Source organism: Apostichopus japonicus, chromosome 13 (genome assembly GCF_037975245.1).
Source record: "Apostichopus japonicus isolate 1M-3 chromosome 13, ASM3797524v1, whole genome shotgun sequence".
In the NCBI taxonomy this organism is placed as follows: domain Eukaryota; kingdom Metazoa; phylum Echinodermata; class Holothuroidea; order Aspidochirotida; family Stichopodidae; genus Apostichopus; species Apostichopus japonicus.
The window spans coordinates 24763837-24773672 of record NC_092573.1 but is presented as its reverse complement, the minus strand read 5'-3'; the positions used below and the strand labels follow the sequence as shown (position 1 = coordinate 24773672).

General features: G+C 38.9%; 1 protein-coding gene across 1 annotated transcript; it reads right to left on the bottom strand.

Annotated features, from left to right (window-relative positions):
• Nucleotides 1-1294: 1294 nt before the first annotated feature.
• On the bottom strand, nt 1295-9565 carry LOC139978852 (prolactin-releasing peptide receptor-like). The gene is made up of 4 exons (XM_071989382.1): nt 9406-9565; nt 5440-5831; nt 4752-4887; nt 1295-3025 (listed from the first exon to the last, which is right to left on the bottom strand). Exons 2-4 carry the CDS (start codon nt 5815-5817, stop codon nt 2409-2411), a joined length of 1131 nt encoding a protein of 376 aa, XP_071845483.1. The 5' UTR covers nt 5818-5831; nt 9406-9565; the 3' UTR covers nt 1295-2408.
• Nucleotides 9566-9836: the final 271 nt, after the last annotated feature.

The window sequence follows — 9836 nt, the reverse complement described above, 5'->3', positions numbered from 1 at the left end:
TTACGTGTGTGTGCAATTGCTGTTGTATTATTGAACAAAGGAACTCCAAGTCCTCAAACGCCATTTCAAAAGAATCACCACAACATCGGATGAATTCTATTGTTAATTGGTATTGTTAGAGTAAGGATACATGAATTTGAGCAATTAAAAACGCAATAGGGTCCTCATTCAGAATGTAAAACACCATGTGTGTGTGTGTGTGTGTGGAGCAGGGGGGGGGCAGGGATGGATGCTGCAACGGAATTATACCATCGTGTCATAAAACAGTACGCAGTTTAGATAACCATATTCCACGTGCCTCATTTCACTAGCTCGCAATAAGGTAGATCCATTTTTATTAATTAATTAATTAATTTATTTAAATTAAGTTGTTTAATTGAATCCCCTAATTTGAAATATACTTCTAGCAATTAATACTAACAATATTTGAGGTTGAATTATGTCATGCTTTGATTTGATGGAGTATGGCAAATTATTTCATGATTTCATCACCAACATGTAATATTGTCCAAATAGAGTTCAGATTCACAAACGATCTCTTACACATGTCAGCTACGATTTATATGTTTTGGCTCTCAATATTATAATAATAATAATAATAAAAGCGATTTATAATGCGCAAATATCCGCCCTGTGGGGTGCTCAAGGCGCAAAATAGAGAAAACAACAATTTGTTTAAATTCCCGCCTTACAACTTATATACCAGCAAGTATATACGAGGCTATAATTTCATCGCAGCAAAGCATATAACGAGGAATGGTCAAACTTCTGAAAACTGCCAGCTAGAATTTAGGGGTATAGGCTAATATTACTTGTGGTGTATTGTAACGAGAAGAAACAATGTTAGGCTATTTCCCCACATCGTCAGGAGGTACACATAACTGGCCAATCAATTAATATAGGAACACGTTATGTACGCCCGGTATGTATTATTGTGTGATGGTGGGGTAGATTCATTCGTGGTGTCAAAGGCAATACATCATGTTGTGTCGATATCAATAAGTCCGTTTGTTTTCCTAACTCAGGAAAAGGGTAAAAAAGTAAAATGAGAACAAATTGTTAGGTACCGTAAAGTAGCAAATATAGACTTGGGTTTGAGTTTGTGTCGGTCTTTCCTCTCTATCCTCTTTCTGTATCACCGGGGAGTTTTGATCGTAAGGCGAGATGTAATAATTTTCAAGGAGCACAGATCCACCCCCCCCATCCACTCCCCATCCTCCCATATACCTCTGTCCCCTATACAAAGCACTAAACTATAGAAATGTAAGAAGCGAAGTTGTAAAGTTTTGTTTTTTATTGACTACAGATCACAATTTGGTGAAATATAAAATATTACATCAAACAACAACGTGCATGCGTAATCAGTGGCGGTGCAAAGGGCGGGAGAATTTTCCATGGTGCCTGCCCCTTCTGCAGTCCCCCTCCCCAGTCGGCTGCGGTAAACCAAAACTGGTACTGCCTAACGTCCAAATTTCCTTTATTTAGGTAATATTATATAGACTCACAAAGTGCAACACTTCCGAGAGCTTCGCCCTGCACCACCAAATCCCCCCCCCCCCGCCCCAACAGAGCTTTGAGATAAATTCCATATAATTTGAATTTTCGAAACGTTGCCCATAGGTAGTTACTGCAGTTGGTCGCAAAAAGCCTATAATCGGTCTCGAGGTATATCAACATTGGTGAATGTACGACCCTGGTTATATAGGTTTATCACAATTTATGCAAATACTAAATTTACATTCAGTTAAAATATTTGGCTTACCGACGAAGCGTGGGTTAGGGGTAGGACCTGTTTCCTAGTCCTTACATTTACCCGTCATTTTCACTTAATACAGATTTGTTCTTGCACTACCCAAACCAGTGTATGCTTGCCCCATCTACCTCACCACCCCCCCCCCCCCTACCCCCACTTTGGGATTTCTGGTGCTGCCACTGTGCATACCAACATTTGTTATACATATTTAGCATTATTAGTTACTACTGTTATCATTAAAGTATTTGTAGAAGTACACTTGTAGAAAACCACCATTACTTGATTTAGTTGATATAGTTAAGTTTATTCTCTGTGCCAAAATCTGTTATTTGTTACATTCACGGCTATGCCGATACGGACACAGAGATGACATCGTTCAGCGATGTAGAAAACTATTAGCTGACTGTACTATCCCCCTAACTGCCTGATTATTTACTACACAATATAGTACCAACAAAGATTGTTAATACCGCCAAGATGGAATATAATAAGATGGAACATAATATCATAATAAAATAACATAATGGAACATAAGATGGAACATATTTAACACTTTAAGTAACATGTGCTTTTATATAATCTATGTCTTTCATTTAACGGTCAAACACATTATATATATCGATATAATATACCGAGAATATTCGTTTTTTTTTTTTCATTCAATGCTCTTGAAGGAAGGATTCAGATTTCCCCCCGAGTCACTCTGTGGTTCCTTAGAGGTGTAAGTAACTTTACATTCAGTTGTATATTGGTCGTTACAAGTAGACAAGTTACAACAGAAGGTCTGTCTTAGCTTGGCCTTAAAGGAATTAGCGGATAACGCATACATGAACGGGCTTAACACTGTATTCATCTTAGCGAAAAGCCCAGTTGCCAAATGATAAACGTAAAACTTGTCCCTTGGAAAGGAGGGGTCCCAGGTCCGCCACAAACTGAGGAACGTTGATGGCAAGAAGCAAACCATATAGAGTAAGAGAACCAATGCGGCGATTCGGATACCACGAAGGCGACGATTTCGGAGGCTTTGATCGCCTTTACCGACAGTCGTCGTGGAGAACGCGTCTCCAGGAACCATACTGCGCCTGATTATAATGTAAATGCGCATGTAGAAGAAACCAGCTAAGACGATGGGTATGAAGTAATGCATAAGGGCCTTTGATGTGTGGAAGAGTTTGTCTCCAACAGCCTGATCGACGTTTTTGTAACGGTTTGTACAGTGAGTCCCAACGTCGACGTGAACCAGAGGTATGTAGAAATATACTGCAAATGACACTGTAACAGAAAGACAAGACAAGAAACAAATGAAAAACATGGCCTCTTTGATTCACTGGGAACATGCAATACATATAGTTTGTACAGTGTGTTCTTTGCCAAAACCAAAATAGGTGTGCTTTTAAGATTGTCCAGACAGACTATACTCAGATATATTGCTCTATATAGTCGGAATAATTTCTGCGTCTCTTAAAAATCCTTGCACCAGTCGTTTTTGTTCTTTTTGTTTTCTTTAACACTGATTGTGTGTGTGCTATACCTCATGCAAAATCATGACAGAAGCATTACTCTCGGCTCACTCGAGTTCTAAGTTAGAAGAGCCGAGATAAACTAAGATATTGTAAAAATTGCCCACTTTTGACATTCTCAAACCAATGCTCAAAGTTTCCGCATTGGATTTTGATCGTATAAGTAAATCGTCCTTGCCAAACCTCTACTAAGGCTTTCAACACCACCTCCCGCAGCCCCTCCCGACTCGATCACCACCAGTCCCTTACATCCGTCTTTTTTGTGTTTTTTTTTTGGGGGGGGGGGGGTAAACTCATGCCCAGGCGGTACCGTATACCTCATTATTAATCATTAAGTGTAATACAGTATGCATAATAACGACGGTAACTCCGTGGGGCCCAATCATGCACCCACTCGCTAGTATAAATATCCATAGGGATTTGTTTTCTTTGTGAAGGATGTTTTTTTCTGTTTGTGTCTGCTATTCTGTTCATGAAATGCACTTTCTATCCGATATAGCCTTATGCAATTAACGTAACTGTGACAATAAAGTGCGGGCTTAGAATATTGACAATTCTGACATAGATCTCACGGGAACAATTTACTTCACGACAGTGTAATCATTATTTTTAATTGCTGTGTGTCACACACACAAGGGAGGAATATGGAATATAAAGACTTGGTTAAATTTCCTTGAAACACTCCAGAAGTTGTTACCGTATGTTTCTTTCTATAGCATATCATTGGTAAATACTTTCACTTTATACTTCAAAACTTATAGACGTATATGAGTCTTTCTAGCAAGAACCTTCGATATATACCGACGTCTGCATGTCAACGAGACAGTCAATGTAATAATAAGTGCGTCATTGCCATGACGGCTAATGGGTGTCCTCATCTCCCATCCCCCACCTTCGTGACCTCCACTTTCACATTACCTACTACCACCCCACCTCAACCCACCCGGCCCAAACCGACCATAACCCAACCCCTCACAGGAATAGAAAACGAGCAGATGCGGTTGGTGGAGGAGGGAAAAGGGCGGGAAACACGGATTGCTGCGGAACAGACTATCACTCAAATGCATATCCCTTTTTTTTGCGTCTTTTTCTTCTTCTTTTGGGGGGGGGGGATGGGGTGGGGTTTAGTGCTGTTTTAATATTTCGGAAAATTGGCAATCAGTTGTGGGTGTAAAGTCAACGTTGAAACATTGAAATGTTCAAAACGTGAAATAGGATGTTGAATATCAAACAGAAACCATTTTCGCCTAACAAACAATAACTATATAGAGTTATACAACCTAGCCTATGATGCCGCTGTGATGTAGCTACGTTAGTATGACGTAATCCCGTGTGATGCGATCATTAATCTGCAGGAAACCACTGAAAATTACATCGTCATAACTTTCAAAGCGGCGGTTTCAATCGCTATGCATATAGTTGAATAAAACACAAACAGAACAACTAAAAAGTTACTAATTTCGTTTAAATTTACTTACGTAACCAAATAGCAACGAACGACAACATTATCTTCAAACTGGTCCTATTCTTGATGCTTTCTAGGGGCTTTGAGATAATCCGGTAGCGGTCAAAGGCAAGGAATGTCATTGTCATCCCTGTAGCAAAAATGGTTACCTGGAAAGAGAAATACGATCTATTGAAAAGGCCACAGATCGATTTTTTTGTCTCTGAAATAGGCAAAAAGTACAATTATGAGGCCGAGCAGAAATAGCATTCCGCTTTTTTCAAGTAATGTTAATATACCATCTTCCAGGACTTTGTTGTCAACTTAAAGTGCCTGCATGGTTCATACGTTTGAATGTGACCTTTCACTCACCATCAGAACTGATTTGGCAGAAACCATTCAACACCATGATATACATAATTTGTAAATCTTTGCTTGTTTTGGCAACATACAACCAAGTTTAACATGATAGACATGTCACAGCCTAGTTTGTGAACAAAACGGACCTCAAGACCGGATTTATCGTTTACGACTGAATTGAGGCTAACTATAGGTTACCGATCTTTAGACAGATACATCGCTCAGAGCACGCATGATGTAATTCCATCTGTGGAGAGGTTAAGCATGGATTTGAAAGTCAGCCGTTTGTTTTCAGTATTGCACTTACTCGACGGGTTAACTAAATTATGCATATATTATGACGTCATAATGAAATGGCTTACTACATGAAGATAATAAACGTTGCCGCATCCAAAGATCTTGTTCACGTCGAAACCTGTGATCCTCCGGAGAGGTCCAGCCATTTGACTCAACACTAAGGTGATGTCGGTTATCGCGAGATTAACGAAACACAATGTGACGGTGTTTCTCATCTCGCGGTATCGTGCCACGATGTAGATGACGATACCATTTAGGAATATTGCCAAAATGTTAACACTGAGGACAATGAGGTTGTACCAGACCGTCTCAGTGAAGAAAATATCGTCTTCATCTGCGTCCAATGGCAGAGACGACTGGGTCATCTTGATAGTTGTCACCTCCCGAACGTTGTCAGAAACAAGGACGCCCTCATTCGGAAACGTTGTTATTTCTGTCGCCATATTTAGGTTGCAGTCTAAATAAGAGAGAGGTGAAGAGAGTGAAAAGATACAAAACAGCGGATGAGCAATACATGGAGAACATAATAACGAATGTTTCTTAACGAAAATTATGGGAAAAAAAATTAAAAAATCTAAAAACGATTATCATAAAATAGTAAATGAAAATGATTATTACGATCGGAGAGACCTTAGCAATTAACACTCAGCTTAGGTCAACTTATCCTAGATTCAAACTGAGTGAACCTTATAAAAATGATTTTCTAAATTTTGCAAAGTCTCGGTCAATTTTGTTTTGGTACAACCAGTGTCTATCTATGATACTATAGTGTAACACTATTTCACTTTATACATTATATTCTGTAACTTCCTCAATTATGCTCCTCCCTACAAACTGTTCCTTCTCGTTGTTGTGGCAAGGCGTCATACAGGCGGGGTATATACAGAGGGAGGACGAGACAGTCTTGAGAACAGCGGCAATGGATCTCATAGCTGTATCAGTCAGATATAGAATGAAAGATTACAGATACAGTATAGTCTATATACCTATATACGACTCGAGAGAAATGGTTTGCTGCGCGGGCTTGCTCGGCGACTCTTTAATTATGATCTGTTTACGAAATGAAGGTTGGTCTGTTTACAAGAAAGTTGACTATGAATATTTGGTATTTAAGTTAAGATTTTTTTTTGTGGAGATGAAAGTGAGAGAAAATGACACGAGCTTTTCCAGGATTAATTGAACGGCAATAAATACATGCACGATGGTTGTCGACTGAATAACACTAAATTAAAATTTAAAACAAAAATCAGCTACTGCTGTTTTTGTAGTCGTTCTTGTTGTTCAATTAATTTTATATTCAGTAAGATGAATCTACAAATACAAGTTGTTTGCAGTTGCGTAGTGAATTTAAATCAACAAATAAGAGCACGTTTTAACAATCAGAAGCGGTTTTCTTGGGGTTTTATTTTCGCACGAGCGGTTTACTCAGTTATGCAACTGTGTTGAGCTCATTAACATCGCTCCGTCCTTTTGTGATATCTCATAAACTTTATACTCAACGTATTCCGCACGTTTACAACATTGATTGAGCTCCACTAATTTATATATAAGGAACACCAGGTACATCATATTGTTGTCTGAAACAAAGCTATCATTATGTAAAGTCAAATATAAGCATATTACAAGTCAACGTATATACTCAAGGAAATGATAACAAAACAACAATATGTTATGTTTCAAAGTGAATTGGTAAGAAATAACACCAATATGTTACAATTCAATACAAATATGTCAAGAATAAAATGAACAGTTTTATCCCAATGTAAGAAACACTTGAATTTGGTTTGAACCTATCGGCGTTCGTGGATGGTGCCCACGATGATGATGATGATGGTGATGCCTGAAATTTTACCTGTCTAACATATTATACCAGGGGCATGCTGAGTTATAGAAGAAAAAAAAAGAACACGGAGATTTAATTTTAACGTTTGCCTGCACATTAACTGCCACCATTGAAACACTTTGCGCACATCATATTGTTGAGCCATGATATACACTCCTAAATAAACTTGGTGGTTCGGAACATCCCGGTTAGCATATTTTGAAAGATTGTTATACTAAATAGTAAATACTAATGACCTTCAAGAGGAGTTCGCAAGTGGGCGGGTGGGGGGGGGGGGCAAATGGACGGAGGGGCCCTTCAATCGTTGGACGTTTCAAAGCCGTTACGTCGGTTTTTATTATTTTTGTTATATTAATTAACTCCTCTGCTCATATCCTCCAGAACCCCACTTTTATAGCTTGTACTGGCGAGCATTGTTAGCCTCTCTATTATGGTGACGTAACGCAAGTCGATTAGAAAGACGAAATTGTCCAAAATCCAGTAGTTACAAACGCGTAGGTTTTACCATTTCCCCGTTATTTTCACTCTTTTCAAATTCGGAAAAGAAGAAGAAGAAGAGTGAGAGGACTGGCGTAGCGAAATGTTGACATCATTATACCAGAGCAGTAAGACCATCGAACCAAAGATAACAGTGCGGAGGTGTCTAACCAAACTACGAGCAAGGAATGGGAACTTGAAAGATGAGGGGTGGGTGGGGGGGTGGGGAATTTACACGCCCACCAGTGTTGAAACACGCAAACTTGTTACTGTCAAGGAAGGATAAACAACAACACAAAAAATCACAATAGTTTGTGAATAAAACACCGTAAAATACATAGCATGGAACTTTAAAATGCGATGACGGTTATGTCTATAGACATGCATCTTGATAATGTTAGGTCATTGGTACCTGTCGATAGCTGTATTTGACCAGGCTATAGCAAACTTCAACACAAAACAATACCAAGCGAGTCGCCCTATAGCATTAGATTGGCAATCCAGAGTGTCTTATGTTATAATTTAAATATACGCATGTGACCACAAAGGCCTATAGTATGGTAAGTTCATAGGCGTAGGAGCCTGATTTGATTTGGGGGGGCTGTAACGACTTGCCCGAAAAATATTACCAAAATTTTTCGCGCGCTACGCGCGCGTTCAAAATCTTAATGTGCTATCATATAGCCATTCATCGGTTATTACATTGCATGCCGATAACTGATGAATGCATATATGACATGCACAATAAGATGTTAAACGCGCGCGGAACGCGCGAAAAATTTGGGTTGTATTTTCCCTCTTATTACCATTCCATATTGGTTATAACTATTGGGGAAGTCGTCACAATAATAACGATAATAATAATTTCAGTTTAACCATTGAAAAAACATTGCAAATTATTATTCTTTCCGTAGGTGCCCGAAAAATTCTCAGCATATTGCCCGAATTTTCACCCCCCCCCCCAAAAAAAAAAAAAATTGAAAAACACATTGCAAACTTTTCTTCTTTCAGTAGGTGCCCGAAAAATTCTCAGCATATTGCCCGAATTTTCACCCCCCCCCCCCAAAAAAAAAAAAATTGAAAAACACATTGCAAACTTTTCTTCTTTCAGTAGGTGCCCGAAAAATTCTCAGCATATTGCCCGAATTTTCACCAAAAATTTTGTTTGGGGGGGCTGCAGCCCCCCCAGCCCCCCCGCCTCCTACGCCTATGGGTAAGTTAGCCGTTAGATGTAATGATAGCCTATAATGTTTCATTAAACCGTTTGGCGGCAATGTCCTTTCCTTTCCCTTTTTCGTTCGGTTGCGTTAGTAGTTCTTGGTGGTAGCCAAACCGGCTGAGCTATGTAAGATCCGGTGTATCCTTCAGTTACGAGCAGTACTGGGCTGAACATAATAAAGCCGCTATACAGCCATCAAATAATGTATCATGAGAATAATGCACTATTTCTATAAAATGGAACTATATAGGCATATGGATGAGTAATACCATGTCGCACTGAGTCGAACTTGATAATATTCTGGCATGTTTTTATTAATTTATTTTTTATTATTAAGCGAAACATTTTATCGTTCAAGCGTGGCCAAACACGATGGACAAATCTACTACAAATTTAATGAATAATGTAGCCTAAAAATATAATAATATAAATACCAAATAACACGTCAGATGTTTCCAAATATTTACCAAAGTAAAGTAAAAATGAACTTACTTTGATATCTTTAGATTTTCAGTGACTTATCTATCTTGCGTCTTCTTCTTTGTCGTCGAATCTATATAGCAACAGTAAGTGACTGCTATAAGTTTATTGATCAGCGGTCAGCGCACGTTCTCTCATGGACTCCCGGTAATTGCCGAATGATGCCCAAACTGTGATTGACATTCGTTAATTGACCGAAAGAAATTTTCCCGATAGCTGTTGTTGCTTTGAAATTGTTTTTGGAAAGTCACGCTGCTAAGATAACGACGCCATGTATAACATCTTATAGTTGATCAAATTTTGGCAAATACATTATCTTAACATGATTGCTGCGAGTGAGGGGGGGGGGGGGGGGCTTTATACGCTGATTGTAAGCTGGCAAAATGAACACTTTCGTTCAGTGGTGCTACTCTTTTAAGTTGGATGAGGGTAATGTAGGTGGG